The sequence below is a fragment of the Amia ocellicauda genome, chromosome 19, assembly GCF_036373705.1.
Source record: "Amia ocellicauda isolate fAmiCal2 chromosome 19, fAmiCal2.hap1, whole genome shotgun sequence".
In the NCBI taxonomy this organism is placed as follows: Eukaryota; Metazoa; Chordata; class Actinopteri; order Amiiformes; family Amiidae; genus Amia; species Amia ocellicauda.
The window spans coordinates 16,714,062-16,736,025 of record NC_089868.1 but is presented as its reverse complement, the minus strand read 5'-3'; the positions used below and the strand labels follow the sequence as shown (position 1 = coordinate 16,736,025).

General features: G+C 38.6%; 3 protein-coding genes across 5 annotated transcripts in view; 2 read left to right on the top strand and 1 right to left on the bottom strand.

Annotated features, from left to right (window-relative positions):
- Window positions 1-37: 37 nt before the first annotated feature.
- On the bottom strand, window positions 38-2,982 carry tmem53 (transmembrane protein 53). Its single transcript, XM_066692465.1, has 3 exons — window positions 2,790-2,982; window positions 2,343-2,446; window positions 38-2,256 (listed from the first exon to the last, which is right to left on the bottom strand). Exons 1-3 carry the CDS (start codon window positions 2,842-2,844, stop codon window positions 1,546-1,548), a joined length of 870 nt encoding a protein of 289 aa, XP_066548562.1. The 5' UTR covers window positions 2,845-2,982; the 3' UTR covers window positions 38-1,545.
- An 18-nt stretch (window positions 2,983-3,000) lies between these two features.
- On the top strand, window positions 3,001-8,302 carry armh1 (armadillo like helical domain containing 1). Of its 3 annotated transcripts, none has more exons than XM_066692463.1 (12): window positions 3,001-3,279; window positions 3,675-3,913; window positions 4,017-4,085; window positions 4,186-4,352; window positions 4,679-4,875; window positions 5,087-5,171; window positions 5,420-5,536; window positions 6,273-6,345; window positions 6,824-6,953; window positions 7,157-7,234; window positions 7,687-7,768; window positions 8,167-8,302. In XM_066692463.1, the coding sequence occupies exons 2-12, from the start codon at window positions 3,708-3,710 to the stop codon at window positions 8,184-8,186; spliced, it is 1,224 nt and encodes a 407-aa protein (XP_066548560.1). In that variant the 5' UTR covers window positions 3,001-3,279; window positions 3,675-3,707; the 3' UTR covers window positions 8,187-8,302. The 3 variants fall into 3 exon arrangements, with proteins under 3 accessions (XP_066548560.1, XP_066548561.1, XP_066548559.1); XM_066692464.1 differs by having other exon boundaries at window positions 3,001-3,285; XM_066692462.1 differs by having other exon boundaries at window positions 3,001-3,407.
- A 462-nt stretch (window positions 8,303-8,764) lies between these two features.
- The window catches only part of tesk2 (testis associated actin remodelling kinase 2), a 31,875-nt gene continuing 18,675 nt past the window's right edge, over window positions 8,765-21,964 (top strand). The window contains exons 1-2 of the mRNA XM_066692456.1: window positions 8,765-9,328; window positions 17,493-17,837. Coding sequence (XP_066548553.1) covers window positions 17,616-17,837 — 222 coding nt within the window. The 5' untranslated portion in view covers window positions 8,765-9,328; window positions 17,493-17,615. The remainder of the gene's footprint in view (window positions 9,329-17,492; window positions 17,838-21,964) is intronic.

Sequence of the window (21,964 nt, the reverse complement as noted above, 5' to 3'; positions counted from 1 at the left end):
TCTTTTTTATAGTGTAATGAATTTAAACAAGTTGCAATTTGTGTTTTTGTTTAACATTTTAATCAGAGCAAATAGTCAGTGCACACGGATGACCACACAGACATTACACAGTAACAGTGCACACAGTAATTTTACTGCAGCAGTCTGCACATCAGAGTTCCCTTCGTTTGCCACATGTGAACACAAGTGATTAGTCTGCAGAATTACTCTGTTGCAAGGTCTTTATATCTAGTCTGCATGTGAGAGTACTTTTTCATGATTCATTACTGGATATGTATTATTTTTATGGTAGTATGCAAGTTAATATCACTGATATTATAAGCAACAGTTTTGTAATCGATGTAATACTTGTACAATTTAGGTTGGGAGTAGTATGCATCAGGAAAAGCAGAGTAGTATAATAGCAGGTATGTTCATAGTATGTATTTTGCTGTAAGTATATTATTATGAATCACACAATGGGAATAGCCCCAAGAGTAATTATGCTCCTTAATGCAAATACAAGCCCAATAAGGAGAAGAAGTGTGGTAGAAGGCAGATTAAAAGTGTCATAAATTATATACAGGACCATGGGCCTAATATGAGGCTATGACACTTTTCTCCAACATTTGTAGTGTGGTGTACTGTAGTAAACAAATACAGTAAGGTATAATGTGATGCAGCATGGTAAACATGTGGTAAAGTATAGTTTACCATGGTCAAAATATGCAGATGTTAGGGGATAGGCTAGAAAACAAAGTGCATTTCGAAATGGAAAAGCCATCTTTGTCGGAGGGAAAAAAGTTCTGGCAAACTAAGAATGTCTAAGTTAGGCTTAATACTTTTTTATTAAGTAAACAGCTCTAAGCTTTGTTAATATAAAGTTAATATAAGTCATGTATTTTAAGTACAAGTGAAATAAAAAATAGTAGTATATTATATAGGCTTTGTGGTCTTTTTCCCCTAAAGTTTATATAACGTACCGTACAGTATCATACAGTACCCTAGTAGTGAAAGGCAAGGTAATAGTGAAAGGTAATACTACTACTACTTTGATTACAAACATTTAATGATGCTAACCTGCACACTACCATCAAAATAATGCATCCAGTAATATATAATTGAAAAAGTAGTCACATGCACATATTGAGATTCATTTAATCTGTAACATAGCGGTGCAATACATTACACTAATGTCATATAAAAATATGACTGTGTCTCACAAGTATAATTCTGATCTCCTACATTAAGCTGGGAACCATCAAAACATTGTAGAAAGTACATAAAATATATGAAGGTATTTTATTTAGTAGTGAATTTCATTGAATCAGTCTTGTGTCAGTAATTTAAAAAAAAAACTTTAATTTTGGAATGTGAATGTATTTCAGCTTATTTAAGCAGATTACTAAACTAGCCTATACGTTGTGTCTTTGCTATTCCCCGTCATTGGACCCTTCCACTGGAATAGATTCAAAAGTGTAATGTATAGTGGTACATTCAGATATGACGTTTCTTAATTCACAGTAGTCTCTATGACACTTATGCTTCCCTTTTTGTAAACCTTCATTATCTCATGTTTTTAGATGGCACAGAAAGATGCCTCTTCCTTTGCCCCTCCGCCTCACTCTGCAGACAGTGCGTGAGGAAGGCCAGGCACCTGTCAGAGTACTGCTCTGGAAAGTCCCGGAAATGGCTGACGTGAGCCGAGGTAGTGAAGTCAACGCTTTCCACCTGCACCCCCTTCAGCTGCCGAGCCCATACCATCCCCAGCACATCTGTCTGGGTGATCACTTTGTCGGCCTTGGAGTACAGATACAGCTGGGGCCAGCTTGAGGGATCCCCTAGCATGGCATCGTAGTGATTCCTGTGGAAGTACTTGGTCAGGGGGTAAAGGACGATCCGCAGAATGAACACCATGCAGAAAAACAGAGCCAGGAGGAAATACCGGAGCACCACGTTCGTATTCGGGGCCAGGATGACATCAAGTGCCCGCAATGAGCCCTTCACGTTGCGGGCTCCGGGCGCACTGTCCACGACCGTGCCCACCACACACAGGGTACTGAACTGCTTGTGGCTGTGCAGGAGCTCCACAATGTAGCGGTACAGCATGAACCCGCCATTGCTAAAAACGTGGAACAAAATCGGGTTGTTTTCCACTTCGTAATCAAAGAGAAGGTCCAGCAGTTGTTGAGCAGTGGTGGATAGGCCTTTGCAGCCAAAAGACTCTGAGAAGAAAACAGTCTTCCATGGGGCGGTATAGCGAAGTGTGATGCATCCCTAAAGAGATCAAATAAGAAGACAATTAGCCTACAACAACATTTCACAGCGATTAAAACTCTCACTTTTGTCTTTGTTGCACTGACCTGTTCATTATATATTGAGCTGTACTTTGCTAGATGTCTGTCCTTAGAGCCAGCCCAGCCCAAGAGGATCACTACTGGTTCCTTCTGTGCATGCCAGAGCTTCTCTAGAGGAAGAACATACATGTAAGAAATAACTATAGAAGATCATCGATGCTCATTTAAATTCATACATCACTTTGAACCCTTCTTTACTACAGTTTAAACCTCATTGTGTTGGTTCTTTACGCAGTTGTGCAATGAAAAGTTGTTACATCATTTACTTAAAATCACTATTCCATTATTACTTCCCCAATACACCCATTATAACAGGCGATCTTTCGTAAACACTTTCCCCGAAAAGGTTATGCATTGATATAAATGTGTTAAACAAATCGCAATGGTTGTAAAAAGAGGCATGGCATGCTCGGTGTCTCAGATTTGTTGTTTGTTTCTCCTTGTTGCTCTCACCTGAAATAAGCGGCTCGGGGAAAACGATGTTGTAATCCAGGCCCACATCTCCCATGTTGTCGCTGTTCCCCAACTCTCGCAGCGGTTACAATGTGTTTAATGTGTGTAATTAATGTTACAATTAATCTTTTCACAATAATATACGTTCAGTAATACGCTACTTAGTTTTCAGACTTTGACCTCCGTAACTTCTTCACACTGAAACCGGAAGTTCGGCACAACCAATCAGGTGCCAGTGACTGTACCCATCTGCAGAATCCCAGCGATCCCATTGGCGGAGCAGCGCAGGCGGGCGCAGAGCTGCGCAGCTCGGACGCGACCAACTAACTTAGCAACCCAAAGCTTCTCCTAGTGACCGTGTGTAAAACAAACCACACATTTTCCAGACATGCTTTTAATTGGTTTATCTTCTATAGGTCTTTGATGAGGAAATGCAAATCTCAAGATTGGAGCATCATGCACACCTCTTTTGATTCGGATTGCGTTGGTGGTATTTGTAAATAACTTATTTTTTCGTTTCTGCAGTAGCTAGCATAATATATGCACCATACTGAAGCTATTCGATTAAAACAGTAAACAGCACCTTCTGAGGCATAAGACAGACTTCTGCAACATTAGGTACAACTTTTTTTTATTGTAGTTTAAACTAAGCCTGATTAAGCATGTTAGTTGTATTTATGCAATGTATAGGCAGCACATTAGAGCAGGAATTATTAAAATGTGTGGGATTTGTACTTGGATGGAAACTGGCAATGAAATGTGCAGTTATCTGCTATAAAACATAAGCACCCAGGCATATCTTTTAATGAAACAGATACAATGGGGATTATGTTTGTGACAATGCATGTGACTCCATCCCGTGTTTCTGTCCTCTTGCATCCTCAGGTATGAGTCTGTGACTGGAGCAGAGCAGTGAGCATGTCCTCCACTAAAGAGCAGGCAGCCATCAGCAGGGTCACCATGTTCCTGCAGGAGTGGGACCAGGGGAACAAGGCCGTGCGCAGCCACATGTTGAGCACCTTTCTGAGGCAGAGTGCTGGCTGCACCGGGCCCGAGCTGGAGCTGGTGTTTGCCCAGGCTGACAGCCTTTTCCTAGCCAGGCTAACTGCATGGATGAGACTAACGTATCTTTTATAACGTGCATCTAGAAACGAGCAAAGCATCATTGCATGAAAATAAATACATAAATCATAATTCCAACCTTTTCTTTAACCAGAATCTTCCCAGGTACATGATTGGAACATGTTTAGGCCTGCAGTTAAAGGCAATTGGTGTATTTCTTTCTGCATCAGGAAAGTAAGCAAAACTTTTATTTCTAATTTATTTACGATCTAAAAGCAAAGGGGGAGGCAGATTTTATTTTTTCTTGCTTTTCTCTTTATTTTATTCCTGATAGCCACCGTTACTTGCATGAGTTCTTGGAAGTGGGTGGTGTTTTGACCCTCCTAGAGATCCTTGGTCAGAAACAGACAGCGGAAGAGGACAAATCCGAAGCCCTGAGTCTGCTTCAGATTGTGGCCAATGCCGGGAGGAGATACAAAGAGCTCATCTGTGAAAGCTATGGTATGTAGTGTGTTGAGGCGTGAATGACAAGTCTTTATCTATTATTTTCTATAATAACAATGAGTTACTTGTTAGAAAAATAAAATGTTTTGCATTGTATCCTAGATATATGCATTAACCATGTTTTTATATACTTCCTTTGAGTGTTTAATTCATTTTGCTTATTTTACCCTTTGCATATGCATATTACATATTTAAAAGACTATTAAAGGATAATTAGTGTATACATGTTTACTAATTATGTAGTTATGGTACAGGTTCTTCAGTAGTGTGATGTTATAACATGCCAAGCCAGGCTAGGTGTTTTAGTGTTGTGTCAATTGAAGGTGTGCGGGCCATTGCTGAATGCTTGGCGAACTCTAAGGCAGAGGACACACAGGAGAAAGCCCGCTGCCTGCTGGAGTCCCTAGCCCAGGGTAACCCCAAATACCAGAGCCAGGTGTACAAGGGCTTGATTGCACTGCTGCCCTGCACCTCCCCCAAAGCCCAGCAGCTCTCCCTCCAGACACTGCGCATTGTGCAGGTAACACTCAGTCCCAGATTTTACTAGAAGAAATTATTAAGACAACAATATAAATAGACTAACTCCTCACATTATACCAAAAGGACACTGCATGGCAATAAGTCTGCAAACACTTTTTTTGACTTGGTTCTTGCTGTTTTCCTGATCACGTTTTTTTGTCTGTTATAATATATTAGTTCATTCTCAAGCCCTCAATGCTTATTTCCTCCAGGAAATCGTGAAAGTGGCTCATCCTAGCATTGTAGAGCCTTTGCTGAAGGTATTGAGATCTTTGCACCTTGAAGTACAGTATGAGGGTATGTATCTATTTGTGTCCATTCTTAAACGGATCAAAAATACAACATGTTAAACCATCCTCAATTCAAATTGTAATGATTTAATGTTGTAATCCAAATGTTATGTTTAGCTGAAACATATTGAATAAATCCAAATATATGTTCCTTCAAAAACACAGGCCATACAATTATACAAAGAATAACTTTTTTTGTTTAGGATCAAATGAGTCCCCAGTACAATGTATCTATGTTTTTTTTTCACATTTCAGCTATTGAACTTATTAAAGATCTCATGCACTATGAGGTCAGACTGGCTCTACTGAAAGGCTTGGTATCCTTGCTGAAACCAACAAAAGAAGGAATCAAAAACATTGAGATCCTGAATGGTAATCTAAATTTCTACTTTATTGCATTAGTAAATACTGTTCTAGATTTGTTATAAAGAGGTTGAGACACACATATCATGGGCAATTTGTGTGTATTGTGTATGAATTATGCAGAATGGATATTTCAGCTCTACGTGCTTGTAGAAAACGGTAAGTAAAGTTTAAACCACCAGATGGCAGTAAAATCATACATTTAACCTAATTAATGGAATATGAAGTGTGGTCATACAGGGAAGCGAGCTGTTAGAGCAGGACTCCTAGGTTGTTGTAACCACAGACCTTGGTGACCTACTGAGAGACAGCTGGTCTGTCTGTATGAGCTACCTTCCAAAAATAGAGTGGTTTTAATCAAATTCCCTGCATGTGCACACCAGTTTCCAACTTGATAATCATGTTGTCGCTTTCAATTTGAAGACCATCTCATGTATCTGTGGCACAAAGGATTCTTCCTGAAGTATTATTTAACTTAATCTATGTATTGGTTGAGCTCCTGTGCCCGTTTGATCCCCTGCATTTTGGTACTTTGTTTTCACAACTATATTGGATAACAGACCTTTGTTGTATGGGCCTGTGAAAAGCCATGCTGTAATTAGTGGACTAAGCACAATGCTTAAGATTTGGAACAATGTAATTAGTTTGATCAGGAACATTAGCTTTTAGATAGTTGTTGGCTAGTTTCCTCGAGTGCAAATCTGCAGGACGGAGGAGGTAATTGTTTTATGGTTTGTTCCATTAGTTCCAGAATTTGCCAACATGACTGAATCCTTGCCAGTGTTTGTTCAGCAAGCTGCAGCAGCCAAAGCTATACGGTAAGTGAAGAAAGGCCAGAAACATGCTTTCTCTGTGCCATGCAAATGTGTACCAAAAAACTGGGTGAAAACATATTCTGCAGTACAATATCGAGCTGTCTTTGGCTCACACGATGAAGCAGCAGGATGCCTTTCTCAAACGGTGATTGAAAAAACTGTAATGCATGCCATAAATTATCATCTAAATGTTTATCTTGCAGTTAATACTGTACAATTGTTAGGAAACATAACATATTGTGAATTTAGCCTGTATTAACATTTCAATATGTATTCGTAAAAGAGTTTAAGCAGTGGATATTCATTAACAGACACTGTTAAATGTCTACAGTAGCTGTTAATGCTTTTGCAGCTTGTTCCTTTACATCAGGTGTTCATTTCCAAAGCTCTAGGCATTTTTTTAATGAAAATGCATGGCTTAATAAGGGTTCAAGGCATTACATAAGATTTAGGGGGCTGAAATGGACCTGTTTGTATGCAGGATGCTGGCTCAGGGGAGCCCAACGCTGTCAGAGGAGCTGCTCCCCCTGGGGCTGGTGCACCACCTGTTGTATGCAATGGGCTACCAGGACCACGCCGACAGCCAACGCCAGGCCAGTCTCGCCCTGGAGGTCTGCTCCTCTTGCACTGCACACACCTTCATCTTAAAGGGAGTTAGACATGCATGCATCACAGAATGTGCAGAGAATTAGGGTACATCAGTATGACTAACTAAAGTAACCACCAGAACGTTATTCTGTTTTGAAAGTTGATTTGTTTGTGTTTGTAAAAGCATAATGGCACTATTTATTTTCTCTCTCTGTCTACACTTTAGTATTTTGTCCGTACCTATCCAGTTGTGGAGGAACATGTGCATAAAGCAATGGGAGACACCCTGTTTGAACTATTTTTGGTAAGTTTTATTATAAATTGTTGTTATTAAAAAGTGTATTTAAAATATTGAAATGCCAACTGGCTTGGACAGTTTCACATGTCTTTTCATGGATCAAGTCCATATGCTGTTTGACACTGACCATTGTGTGCAACTGGCTTCCTAACAGCTTTTTATGACAGCTTTAGAAAGCTGTTCTGGACTGCTTCCAAGGTGTTATTTCACAATATCCTGACAAATGCTACATTAAAAAAACTTGAATATGGCTCTCTGTTGCATTTCCCCTTTTACTCCATGGAACAAGTCGTTCAGGATATCTATAGACCTACTGGTCTTTACTGATAACAAGGCACCCAATTATTTTTCATGTTTACCTCCAAAAGGTTGTTTCTTTGGGAATGTGTCTTTCAGTTTGGTATTAAAAAAATTCAAGCAGGAAAATGCATTTTTACTTATGTTTTGTAAATCCCTAGGCAAATTCAGAGGGTTTGTACATGAAAATGGATGACGTTCAAGCAGATATACTGCTGTCAAATAAAGTGAATATATGTGGAGGTGAGTGGGCGTACGTTTGGAATATAGTGTCATGTAATATAAGCTATTTCCTATCCTGATCGAGGCATGTAAAATTATCCACAGTGGTGGAATTGGGCCAGAAGACACTGGAAAGTTAAAATGTGAACCCGACCACGTTCTGGGCAGGATTAGAGACATGTCAATTTCCACTTTTCAAAAATACCCAATTCTGTTTGTTTGTTTGTTTGTTTGTTTGTTTGTTTTTTTGTCCAAGGAATTGCTATCCATATTATTATTATTATTATTATTATTATTAATAATAATAATAATAATAATAATAATTCTGATACCGATACCGATATTATTTTTTACTGAAACTCTGACATATATTTACAATACTTTAAGAGGTTTTTTCTTCATGCTTTTTTCTCTTTCAGTTGTTGAAGAACCCGAATGATGACACATCCATCTTTCACTAGATGGCACTAAAGTCTTGTATTTGATACAAAGTGTATTGATATGTTGTACTTTTTGTTTTGTTTTTTGTATTTAACAATAAAAAGTCATAGATTACTATAAAGTCAATTACTATTTATTAAGTTAATATGAGTTTGGTAGATATTAACTCTTAATAATTTAACTAACTTTACTCTTTTGGCAGTGGCACCTTTTATGATTCAAATTGTGTAAAAGTTGTAAATAGAATTGTTTTATAAAGCAATTTGTGTCATGGGTGTGTTATTGGGAAAAAAAAAAAAATATATATATATATATATATCAGTGCTGCATGTCTCCACATCATAATGACAAATAAACCAGCCATCCCCACCCTCTGTACCCACACACCGTACCTCTCAGTGGCTCGGCTCGTACAAGCAGCGTTCATTTCAGCTGCGCTACTCTTGATTGGCTCGATCGCATGTTTTCACCGCCCCCCGCCCGGCCGTCCTCACTCCCATTGGAGCAGCCGCCTGTCAATCACCAGCGCCGCTGCGTGACTGGTTCCCGCTGCCGTCAATCAGGAAAAGCAACGGTACGGCTCGGGTTGCGGGCTCGGTCCTTGGGGAGAGGCGAGCGCAGGACGGGACCTGAAGACGCACAGTTTGGGGAAAATCACGCAGGCACCGTAATGAAAGTGGAGGCGCTCACAAGGAGGATATTCAGTGACATATTTGTGGGACAGACTCGTGTGGAAGTGGAGCTTGTTGTGTAACGTGATCAGGAAAACGGCAAGACCCGAGTCCGCCGACAGCCGCCGGGCAGCCCCTTCTCCGCGGAGTAAATAAACACGGACACACGGGGGATACGCGGGGGGCTTTAAACCCTGCTCTCCGAGTATCGTTTTGAGCTGCTGTTTGGCCACTACTAAACGCACTCGGGTTTGAAGCTGGTTTGCAGTCCTTTTTGGTTACTTCGCAGTTGTGTTGTTGTTGTTTTTTTACTTGGTTTTGTGTTTTCACCTTGTGTTTCGCGACTACATTTTAAGGCAGATTTCATGGCCAAGATTAAATACCCGAGCGCGGTTGTGTTAACATTGAAGTGAAATGAGGCCCGTCCTCCCAGGCCCGATATTGCTGCAACTGCATGAGGATCGGCCAGGTAAGAGAAACGGCTATTTATTGACTGACTTCCCTTATAGTGTTGTTATGTACATATATACGTATTGGTATCGCTATTTGTACATAACGTAAAAAGTATAACATCCAGTAGTTTTGTTTTTCCTTCTCTGTGCAATTTTATAGTGTTAGTTGTTCCACACAGTTTTACTGTAGTGCCAAGGGATCGCTACAACCTACTTCTGCAGTTATCTTATTGCTGCTGTATCTCAAATAGTTACAATAATCAATATAAACACTTTTTGTGCTTTATAGCAACGCAAGCAATGGTTTTAATGACGCATTTTGTATGTTTTCTGGAATAGGGTCTACTAAAAAGTAATGCATTAGTCAGTGAATGGCACTAACTTGGTTTTGAACCAGAGTAATCATGTTTGCTGCTGTTTGGGAATTAATGACGTGATGTGGTTATCGTTGCTCAAGTTTAATGCTCCCAGACTTCGGCCTATGCGTATTGTAAAATAATAAATTGATTGCAAAGTGAAGACCTGTGCATTAATCTCATGAGCAGTAGATTTGTGCTCCTGTAAGAAAGTCCTGCACAGGGTTCATGTGTGGAAAGCTAAGCGTTACAGTGTTGCATGCTTATATTGCAATTATGTATAGGTGTAAAAAAAAGTTTAAATCAGTAATTTTGTATTCATACAGTCACCCTTTAATGTCTTTTATAATCCGGATACTATTTTAGGAAATGCAGAACGGTGCGGTTTTAATACACAAGCTCTCTTGATGTTGTGTAGAGAGGTAGTCATGCAGGAAGTCCAAACAGGAGTTTCTCATTGTCTGCATTTAACTCTGTAAAGGTTGTCAAAAATACAAACCCACGTGTATTGTATATTTAAAAGTGAAGTACGGATGTCAGTCTTTTTATTACACCGATTTCAGAACTGAAGGGAGCTTATATTCTACTGTTCTCTTCTCGCATCTCTTGCAAGCTGATATTTGGTTTTCAAATTACTTAAGGCATGTTGGTGGATAATTTGCATGCTCGCATAAAACGCTGACATGCCAGTTGTGGATGAGCAATAGTAACCGTTTCTCGGGGCTGATTTTATAATCTTAATATAATGAATGGCAGTGGCTTGTAAATATTGACAGTATGGTAGAACAGCTGCAAGCAGCCCAGCTGTTTGTGGAGAAACATTCAATATTTGGCTTTAATAATCCGCATCTAATTTGTAATGTACTAGCCTACTTCATTGTTAGATCTTTTCTCAGTCTTTCAGTTTAGACCCTGTTCAGTATCAAGCTTTCATCATGATTCTCTGATAGATGATATTTACCATCCAAGAGTGTAATTTTGTTGACTTTAAAACACGTTATGCAGATCCAATGAGTAGTTGAGCTGTTATGTTGATTACCATGCTTACATGAGAGGATTTGCTATGGCTTTTTATTAATTCAATACTTTGATTTATTTAACAGTATTCTCTGCCTGGGGCACAGATTGAGTCACTTCCATCATCACTGTTATTTGGAGAGAGCTATTAAAACTAGTCCCCCAGTCCTAGCTGTGCCTGACAGTCTTAAATTAAGGTCATTGCTAGTGGGTCACATTAGAGCACAGTAGACTCACTGCCTTTAGGTCACATTGTGTCTTTTTTGTGTCAAAAGTACCTTCAGTGGTTGTGATGCTAATTATATATATCCTAAAATGCTTCAAAAATACTGCTGTTTTACAGCAGATAGTTATATTGTATAGTACTAATTACAATATGAGTTTCATACTGCACAGTATAGTTTGTTCTTGTTTATTATGTCTCTGTTGCACTCCACATCCTGAAATAACACTTCATACTTTTGGACAATACCACCTCCTTTTTCAAAGTTTCTGTATGATTAATTTGATAGCGTCCTGCTATTTTAATTGTTACAATGACACTCAAAACATGCTGTGACGTTTATTTTGAGGGAGAACATTGAACTTGCTTCTGTATATTTGATGTATTTGATGTTTGATGTCCTTGGAGATAGTCAACATGGGTTTAGACGAGGCAGATCGTCTCTTACAAATGTATTGGAATTTTTCGAACACAAAACTGCAGCTGTAGATCATGTGAAAGCATATGATATGATATACTTAGATTTTCTAAAAGCTTTTGATCCTCAAATTGGAAGCTGTAGATATTCAAAGGTAATATAAGTAGATGAATTATGAACTGGTTGATGTACTGGAAACAGGGTGTCGATTAGTGGAGTTGCTTCTAACTGGAGTGAGGTTGTTAGTGGAGTTGCACAGGGATCAGTACTAGGGCCTTTGCTTTTTCTGATCTATATTAATGATCTGGACTCTGGGATAGTTAGCAAACTTGTCAGATTTGCAGATGATACTAAAATAGGTGGCTCATCAGATACAATCTCGGCAGCACAGGCTATTCAAAGGGACTTAGATAATATTCAGTTGTGGGCCGACACCTGACAGATGAAATTCAATGTGGACAAGTGTAAGGCAGTAATGTTCAGACTGTACAATGCACTAGTTAGAGCTCATCTGGATACTGTGTGCAGTTCTGGGCTCCACACTTCAAGAAAGATATCGCTGCTCTAGAGGCAGTTCAGAGGAGAGCAACCAGACTTATTCCAGGTCTGAAGGGAACGTCCTACTGAGAGACTGAGGAACTGAACCTTTTCACCCTGGAACAGAGGAGACTACGTGGGGACTTGATTCAAGTTTTCAAAATCATGAAAGGCATCGACCACATCAAACCAGAGGAGCTTTTCCAGACCAGCAGGGACACACGCACCCGGGGACACAAATGGAAATTGAGCTTCAAGGCATTCAAGATGGAAAACGGGAGACACTTTTTCACACGAGAGTCGGCACAATCTGAACAAACTCTCCAGTGATGTGGTAGAAGCTGAAAATTTGGCAACATTTAAAGTCGGACTGGATAGGATCCTTGGATCACTCAGTTATTAATGTACATCAAACGAGCATGATGGGTCAAATGGCCTCCTCTTGTTTGTAAACTTTGTTCTTATGTTCTAAACTATTCAAAGAGCATCTTCTTCTTGGAGATGCTTTGGCCTCAGCATGTTAAGTGGCCTGTGTACACAATCCTGTAGAATCAGATTTTTCCTGCTTTTACATGGCAGGCCATAAAATAATATTTTTTGTTTCAATTGTCAGTGACTGACATATTTATATGTATAATCAATATCTTTACACCTAATATTCCATTAGCTTTTTGTTAATGCATTACAATCATAATTCCAGAAATAACATTAAGCTCTTTCCACTGATTTTATTGTATTGTATCGTATTGACTTCAGGCCAAGTTAATTTCTCTCGTACTATTGTTCATCTTATTCTTATGACGTGCTCCTGATGCGTGCATTTGGATGCTTTTAAGTGGTTTCACGGAATCGTTAAAGGTCTATGAAATGTTCCACTAAAACATGGCACAACTTGGTAATTAGAAGTAATCTTGGGAATTTAAGTTATGTGGTTATTTTGATCCCTGCTGTGTATTAAACCGATTGTGTAAAGTCTGATTATAGGAGACTTACAGTACCCACTGTTTCAAAGCCATGTAGTATTGTTCATGATATTGATGTGAAATTTTAAAACTGTAATCAAAACAAAACCGCTTTGCTTATAATTTATAATCTTCATGTTGATTCTATTTTTCAACTGAAAAGTGGCTGACTTTTAACTAGTATATACATTGTATCCAAAACCTCCTTCTTTCTTATAACTACAGAGCTAAAGATGGTCATTTTCATCATTCAACAAATAGCCTTGCCTTGCTCTCTTCTTTTTAAAATCCTTGCTGTTGGGTAAATTAGGATGTGTATGTGTTATCTTGCCTTTGGCCTCTGAAACCAGAGGATGTGTGGTGGGTCTCCATTAATTACTTGAGTGCAGTTTATAGTTGTACACTTGTATGTAAAATTAGTCTTTAAATCATGTGGTTGGTGCAGATTTGATCTTATTTTAGTTTTAGCATTTGAAGGGTTTTACCTGGAGGCTTTTCTCATGCAATTTGAGGAATCTCCTCTCCTTTATGGTAGTACCTTGCCTTCTAGGAGGGGAACCACCTGTTCTATATTCTTTTTTGTTCTAGGCAAGTTTTAACTTGTTTTAAATTCCAAGCAATGGACATTTTTACAGCTTAACAACCTTGCTTTGTTGGTTCAGAAGAGTTAATGATTAAAATCACTGGGGGTGGGGGTGGGGCATTCCGCTTTTATGGAATATTTATTGAATTAAAAGTTCAAAATTCTGCTTTCGGTTTTTGTAATGGAGGTTTTGTCAACAAGAAGCATACATCTGATGTAACTCATATGTTGCTCATCTCTGCATTTTTGTATGTCTGTGTCCCCAGTTGAAGTGTTAAAGGTGATCTAAAGTTCAGGAGCACCTTAAAGTATAAACTAAATATTTAAGTGTCATGACCCCTGCTTGTAATATATTGTGAATGGGCAGCTTGCAATTTCTCTCTCTTAAATGTTTTATGAATGTGAGGTATTTGGTTAAGCAGAATATTTCTGGATTAACTCGGCATACTATGTGAGGGATGCATTTCTAGTTAAAATTTAAACACTCTCTTAGCCCTTAAAGTAATGGAAAATAAAAGTAACCACATCTGTATCAAAATGTAAAAGTACCAGGAGTTTGAGATATTTGTCATATAGACTTACATGGTTTTTATTTATGTACTTACTTTTCACAACCAAATCAGTTGGCTTGTTTGTAGAAATGCTTTGACTGCTTTGTATTGGTTAAACTCCTTAAGGTAATGTTCAAATGTACACCTATTTGAGCAGAGGAAAGGGTCAGAACAGTTTCGTTCTGAAGATTGTTATTGACACAAGCATGTAGACTGATCTACTAGCCCAAGGAATTTCCTGCGACAGCTGAGGAACTCTTAACTTTATACACTTACCAGATGCGGTGCAGCTTGGCTGCTTGTGTGTTCTGCACCAGTGACGTAACCCCTGACTCTTCATGATGGAAGAGCTATAAGATGCACATAAAACGTTTCTGAGAGAAAACTTATAACACTGAAACTGTTTAGATAATCTTAGGAGGAATAGTCTAGGAACTCTTCTTTTTCTGTAAGTCTTGCTTTGTTACTGGTGAAAGGGGTTTAAAAAAAGACACCTGTTTATTAATCTTGTAATTTTCTGTAGAGAAGGTTTGAATTAGGCATGTTTCCCACTAACATTAAGGGTGTTTGTTGCTCCATTTTAATTTACTTTATGTAGTAGCTGTTTGGTAATTTTACACTATTGCTTCAGTAGAGAACTTCTGACTGCTAAAGCCTCCCCCAGCTGTGTATTCGGTCTTGCTCCTGAAAAGCTCATCTGAGAAAATGGCAACTTGCACGTTCTTGGCAGAAGTGGCTTTTCAGTGCACAAATACGAAATTACAAAGATAGCCCTGTGGAGGAAGAAAAATCCTTTTAAGGATTTAGCTCCATCTGCAAAACTCCCTGAACAGCTAAATTATATAAAGTACTCTGAGTATTTTTACCACTGAGAGCAGTTTTAAGAAGAATCAATTTGAAGAACAGATTTCCTTATTTTCCTTTTCCAACCTTTATGGTCCTGGAGATTAACCTTCTCTCTGATATGTTATTAATTCTGTATGTGTGTGTGTGTGTATGTGTGTATATATATATATATATATATATATATATATATATATATATATATATATATATACACTCACCTAAAGGATTATTAGGAACACCATACTAATACTGTGTTTGACCCCCTTTTGCCTTCAGAACTGCCTTAATTCTACGTGGCATTGATTCAACAAGGTGCTGAAAGCATTCTTTAGAAATGTTGGCCCATATTGATAGGATAGCATCTTGCAGTTGATGGAGGTTTGTGGGATGCACATCCAGGGCACGAAGCTCCATGTTCCACCACATCCCAAAGATGCTCTATTGGGTTGAGATCTGGTGACTGTGGGGGCCAGTTTAGTACAGTGAACTCATTGTCATGTTCAAGAAACCAATTTGAAATGATTCGACCTTTGTGACATGGTGCATTATCCTGCTGGAAGTAGCCATCAGAGCATGGGTACATGGTGGTCATAAAGGGATGGACATGGTCAGAAACAATGCTCAGGTAGGCCGTGGCATTTAAACGATGCCCAATTGGCACTAAGGGGCCTAAAGTGTGCCAAGAAAACATCCCCCACACCATTACACCACCACCACCAGCCTGCACAGTGGTAACAAGGCATGATGGATCCATGTTCTCATTCTGTTTACACCAAATTCTGACTCTACCATCTGAATGTCTCAACAGAAATCGAGACTCATCAGACCAGGCAACATTTTTCCAGTCTTCGACTGTCCAATTTTGGTGAGCTTGTGCAAATTGTAGCCTCTTTTTCCTATTTGTAGTGGAGATGAGTGGTACCCGGTGGGGTCTTCTGCTGTTGTAGCCCATCCGCCTCAAAGTTGTACGTGTTGTGGCTTCACAAATGCTTTGCTGCATACCTCGGTTGTAACGAGTGGTTATTTCAGTCAAAGTTGCTCTTCTATCAGCTTGAATCAGTCGGCCCATTCTCCTCGGACCTCTAGCATCAACAAGGCATTTTCGCCCACAGGACTGCCGCATACTGGATGTTTTTCCCTTTTCACACCATTCTTTGTAAACCCTAGAAATGGTTGTGCGTGAAAATCCCAGTAACTGAGCAGATTGTGAAATACTCAGACCGGCCCGTCTGGCACCAACAACCATGCCACGCTCAAAATTGCTTAAATCACCTTTCTTTCCCATTCAGACATTCAGTTTGGAGTTCAGGAGATTGTCTTGACCAGGACCACACCCCTAAATGCATTGAAGCAACTGCCATGTGATTGGTTGGTTAGATAATTGCATTAATGAGAAATTGAACAGGTGTTCCTAATAATCCTTTAGGTGAGTGTATATAATATACACTTCCAAAACGTACACAAAGTTCTTGTTCACATCTTTGCCCCAGTAAATAAGACTTCTGTGTGAATGAGTTCTGCCATGTTAGGATCAACTTTTTCATTTGTAATGCAGTGCTACAGGCCTACTCGTCATGCAATCAAGTATTCATTCTATTAAGATTGAGAAGATAATGAGATCTTATTTTACATACAATTCTAAACACACTCAGTAGGCATTCTCACACAACGGTGGCACATGTTACATGACATTTATTGCAAGGGTAGTTTCTCTGGGCTGCATTGAGGATTTCATGGGAAAAGATCCCATTTATGCTTTCATTGCTTTCATTAATTTGTTGGTCTTGGAAAAAGAAAAGTCCATTTCATAGTTACAGATACTTATTGCACAACTGCAAAAAGAAAATCATCAGAAATTCGGCCTCTGAGCTCTCTAATCTAATGCGTCAGTATATAAACAAGAATAGAAAAGGAAGGATGTAATAATCTGTGTATGAATTGAAGCTCTGTTCTATTAAAAGCTTGTTAACTAAACTGTCCAGAGGCCAGCCAATAACAGCTTGGCGATAACCATGTCATTGTCCACTTCTTAAGTGAGGGAAAACTGAGACAGTGTGATCAAGAGAGGAGCTTCAATGGAAAGCAGAACAGACATGGATCACAGGGGTTTGATAGAAAAGAAATGGAAAAAAATTCCCAACATATTTGCTTAATGCACTTCAGTTATATGCTAGAATATGGTAGTTCCTGGAAAAGTATTTTTGGCATTTGACCGTGAAAAGACATCCTTGTCTTCATGCCTAAATCCACCATCCGGTCTTCATAATTAGCTGTCTGATGTCAAGTAAAGACCTGTTTTTGAAAATGTCAACTGATGAGCAGTGAGCTTCTAAAGAACCAGTGTTCCATGTCAGGAATGCCCAAATATGAAAGGGTTTCTGCTTTTGTGAAGTTACATTTTTAATATTTAATGTCCAATAAGTAGAAATTGCAACAGTTTAATCTCTGAGATTCTTCATTACACCCTGTTAGTTTTGTTTTTGTGATCAGTCTTGTTAGAATGGGATGATGAGAGATTTGCAGTACCAGAGTTTCTCTTACAGATGCGAAGGATATTATGACTGAAGCTGAATAGCTGAAATTAGTTTCATTCTCATGTCTCCTGGAACAAATTTTAAAGGACAATTGCTGTGACCATCTGTGATAAAAAGAAATGTCAAGTTTAATGTTTTTTTTTTTTTTTTTTAGGACTGCCACTGTGATTGGGGTCCCACTTGCCTCCACCAAAAATGTGAAAGACGAGTCGGTTGTTTAACTCTGAATTTGCCGTGAAGAAGTAGTGCACTTCCTGAGAGTTGGAGGGGGACTGCGATGGATCGGAACAAGCGGAACTCCATCGCGGGGTTCCCATCCCGCCCGGATCGTTTTGAGGACCTGGATGGAGGCGGTGGAGTAGAGTCACTGTCTGGCCAGGTGGGCCGGGTGTGCCCCTCGTCATACCGAGCCCTCATCAGCGCTTTCTCTCGCCTCACACGCCTGGACGACTTCACCTGCGAGAAGATCGGCTCTGGCTTCTTCTCTGAGGTTTTTAAGGTCAGGGGAGATTTGATTTGTTGTTTTGCTTATATCAAGTATACATCTGTGTATCTGCTTATCTATCTGTGCGTGTATTTTTAATTACTGTTTATTATAGATTAGGTTGTCTAGTTGCAGGCTGATGCCTTTCAATAATGAGGAACTGCAATCCGATGTTTGTTTCGTATAGGTTTATGATTTTGGAATCCCAAATTCAGTTTCCCTTAGTTATGCACCTTTCACTGCTGATGGCATAATGCCTGATCCAGTACTATGCTGACTGTGGTTCCCTGGAGGAAAGGAAAAGCTTTTTATTTTAAATGTATAAGTAATTGTCAATTGCTGCATCTTTGTACAGATATCAAGTAAAAAGTAGGATAAAAGCATAAAAAAAGTGTTCTGAGGGAACCACAGATGCATCAGGCTGGCTATTTACCGGTGGTCTTTTTTTCTATTTTCCCCCCTAAATGGGTTTGTCCTGTGTATTGAAGACAAGCCAGATTTTATTTGTGGCATTTAACTGAATTTGTGACTCAAGTATATTGAGTTTCCATGATTTTATAAGTGAGAGCTTTTGCTCCTGATTATTTGGTGCTTAAAATAAACATAAGCAGCTGTATTAAACATTTAATAGCAGGAAGTAAACTACATACTTTCTTCTGATTGCTTGCGAGTTAAGCATGTCTGCAAGAAGTCTGCCTTGTGCTGTAAGAGGTAGTGTAAATTAAATAGGCCTATATATATATTATTAGCACACTAACTGATGAGAACTGTGACCTCATCCTTTAATCTGATTCACCTTGAATGTGATGGTATTTTATTGAAATCTGTTAAACAATCACTATGTTGCTGATCTCAAATGAAGCCTGTAGTAAATAAAGTATTAATTTAAGTGCTAGCCAATTAGATTTCTACAAACATTGAATGCAGTGTGAACTACATTTCCCGATTTAAACAATGTTTTCCAACTGCTCTTTTTCCGTATTGATGAGTTGCATGTTGGGGTACGTGGATTTGATGTTCAGGTGTAGTGGCCAGGGCTTCCCCAAGTTGGGTTAGAAAGGGTTAATACAATGATCTAGATATACAGGAAAGGGGTGGGTTATTTCACTCATCTCCTAGTCTGCAAGGAGTCCTTGACTTTCTGGGAGGGGTGGAAATATAACAAAATATTTTGGATGCTAATCCTGCAGCACACAACACTTCAGTTCTGCATGCACCTTTTATATCAAAACAACATTATGAAGAAGAGCTGCTGCTATAAAATGGGGATGCACTTCTGTTTTTTGGAATATAGGCATTGCACAGTTTCCTTAATTTCTGACAGCTCTGTTCTAACAGTCTTATTATCACCAACAGGTTTTCAGGAAGTACCCTTGCAGCTTCTAAAAAAAAAAAAAAAAAAAAAGTGTTTTCCATATGTAGGAAGTGGTTTCCCTTGTACTTCTAATCTTGTTAAAGTAACAGTTGTTAATGCTGTTGCTAGAAAGTAAATAAACCACTTTACATCACTCTACAAATATATTTTTTAAATCATTTGCCTCTACAAATGTAACCTACAACTGTAATCGCTTACCAACGATCCAACAAATTTGTTGCATAACAAGATTTCTACACCAATTGCATTAGTGGATGCAAAATGCCAGGGTTCTATTTTAATTTTTTTGCTAAATAAGTACTGGCCTTTTCTAGGAAAAAGAAAAACAAACATGTTCCTAGCCTCTTGGTGCTTGATATTGGTATTGATGCACATCTGCACTGTACAAAGATTAATTGAAGGACATTTCTGTCAATGGCATATTTAAAGGGGAATTTCAAGGTTAGCATTAATAATATTAAAACTAATGTTGGACATGTATATAAGTTTTTGTTTGCCATTTCTTCAAGCTTTTATTTATTGATTATTAGTTCTAAGATTTTTTTGTATAACCCATGTCCATTTATTAAACTGTTAACCGCTTGGACGTAAGTGTGTTTGCAGTGTTCTTACTACAGGGGGGAAATTACAGTATAAAAATGTATTAATTGAAGCCTAGAGATGGGTTTTTGCTTGGTTTCTTATTTTATTTGAGCTTACTGATCATTTATTTGTACTTGAGTAAGTGGTTTTGCGAGAAGTGGCTTGATTCTAGATAGCTTTGTTTATACTGTTTAGGTCATGTGCTTTGTGGTTTAGACCAGTTCTCTTTCTGCTCTAAATACTTGAAATTTTTCTCTGTACATTCTCTGATCTGTTATCTTCTCCGCAGATAACATTAATGCCAGGGTTAGTATTTGTTATCCCTTCTGGATCTTATTTGTCAGGGTGATGCGAGTATCGGAGCAGATGAGGAACTGTAAACAAGCGAACTCTTGATTGATCACTTAAGTGTTTGCCTGACCGGTTTATAATGTAATGATAGCAGGAAGAGCAATAACTGGGCAATGCAGTATTCAGCCTTTTTGAATTTTGAACCATTTCATCCTGGGAAGTGCCAAGAAATGTGAAACATTAACACGTATTTAAAATTGGTCATGGAGGGTTTTTCCTGGTCAGGAATTCCTTATTGTTAATCCCAAAATAGAAATTTGTTGTCTTTTCATCTAGCCTATTCCAACATTACAAATAATGATTTATAGTTTCATTTTAGAGAACAAGGTTGCAGGATTTAACATTTTAAACCAAATTCAAATATTTCCTTTTAAGATTTAGGATTTCGAAACATCAGTTAATTACAAAGAACAAGAACACTATGATTTAATTAAAATACAGCTTCTATACTTTGCTGTAATTAATGACTAAGCTAAGTTGGGGGTGGGGGGGGAGTATAATGTTTTTCTAAAGTATAGGGGCCACTGTTCACAGCAGCTTTGTTAAGAATGGACACTTCTTGGTTATGAACGGACAAGTTATGTCTTTCTGTGTGTGTCCCAAGCCTGAAGTCATGTTACTCAGAATGGGTGTGCAACAGAAAGACCACAGCCATCCTGCATGTAGTTCAGCTATGAATAGTGGATGGCCTGTGTCACATTGTCATGCAGAAAGCTGAAAGTCCAGTGTACAATACCTGGGCCTGGCAGTAAAAGTTTTTCTCATGCATGTAATTTTTTGCAGCTGAGTATAATTCTACTGGTTTTGCTTCTGATAAACTAGAAACACAATTAAAATGATCTAGATCTAGACAGCTATCTCTTTGCTGCAACTTTTCTTACTGTAAACTTGGAATTCAACCACAATGCACTGTGGCAGACCAGTTTCTCCAGGCAGCCAGATCTGCTTCTTAATATTCAGTTTTGCTTTCTCTTTTTGGTATTCTAGTTAGCATGCCTTTCTCTACAACTCGGCACTTAACGATTCGGCTGAAGGAAGTAAACCTGGCAAATGTAACAGCGCGTGTTTATTTTTGTACATTGACATAAGTATTTCCTGTGGGTGTCTTTCCGCCTCTTAGAAGTGACTTGAGATGCTGCAGTAAGACTTTTATACTAATTTGTAGAAGTTTGATAAGGTGATTCAACTGAAGACTCCAGTACTTTCCCAAAAAAGTACTTTGGGCATGTCCAAGAACAATGCATGTAGGGTAAAGTTTCAGTTCACCACTAACATTGTAAGTTATCAAGGCTCGATTTATCTAAACACAAGTCCTGTTCAGTCTGTTCAACCTTTAGTTTTTCAACATGATTACACACAATCTGTACAACAGGAATCGGCCATTATTCTTTCCGCAATACAGCATGATTGTTTTTTGCCCCAGATAAGAAAAGATTAAGTGACAACTTCTGTGTATGCTTTGGGGTCGGCACAGATTGCAGCTCTTTCAGAACAAAGTAAGGGCAGCTGTTATAAAAAGTTACTTATTATGGTGAATTGCATCTTCAACGAAGCACTTTAATTGCATTGGCAGTAGTTTTAATCAGGAGGTTCAAAGTCGAGGTTGAGTTGTTTCCTTTGATGTGCAAATGTATACTCGCATCCTTAGGAAGTGCCCTAACATAGTCTAAAATTAAGAATATTAAAGAACTGTAGATATATAAAGGTATAATAGAGAACTTCAATTGAAGCTTAATATTAAAATGTTACAGGTTGTGTGGTCTTGCAAGTAGTTGTCTGGATTTGACACTAAATATTTTAATTCCTTTATCATCCTGTCATATGTAGCACTTTC

Excerpts from the sequence above, each read along its gene's own strand:
- tmem53 (XM_066692465.1), bottom strand. The coding sequence starts at position 2,844 with ATGGGAGATGTGGGCCTGGATTACAACATCGTTTTCCCCGAGCCGCTT. Across the intron at positions 2,447-2,789 it reads CCCCGAGCCGCTTATTTCAG|AGAAGCTCTGGCATGCACAG; the intron begins GTGAGAGCAACA and ends TTCTTCCTCTAG. Across the intron at positions 2,257-2,342 it reads GCTCAATATATAATGAACAG|GGATGCATCACACTTCGCTA; the intron begins GTCAGTGCAACA and ends TGATCTCTTTAG.
- armh1 (XM_066692463.1), top strand. The coding sequence starts at position 3,708 with ATGTCCTCCACTAAAGAGCAGGCAGCCATCAGCAGGGTCACCATGTTC. Across the intron at positions 6,954-7,156 it reads AGGCCAGTCTCGCCCTGGAG|TATTTTGTCCGTACCTATCC; the intron begins GTCTGCTCCTCT and ends TCTACACTTTAG. Across the intron at positions 7,769-8,166 it reads TAAAGTGAATATATGTGGAG|TTGTTGAAGAACCCGAATGA; the intron begins GTGAGTGGGCGT and ends TTTCTCTTTCAG.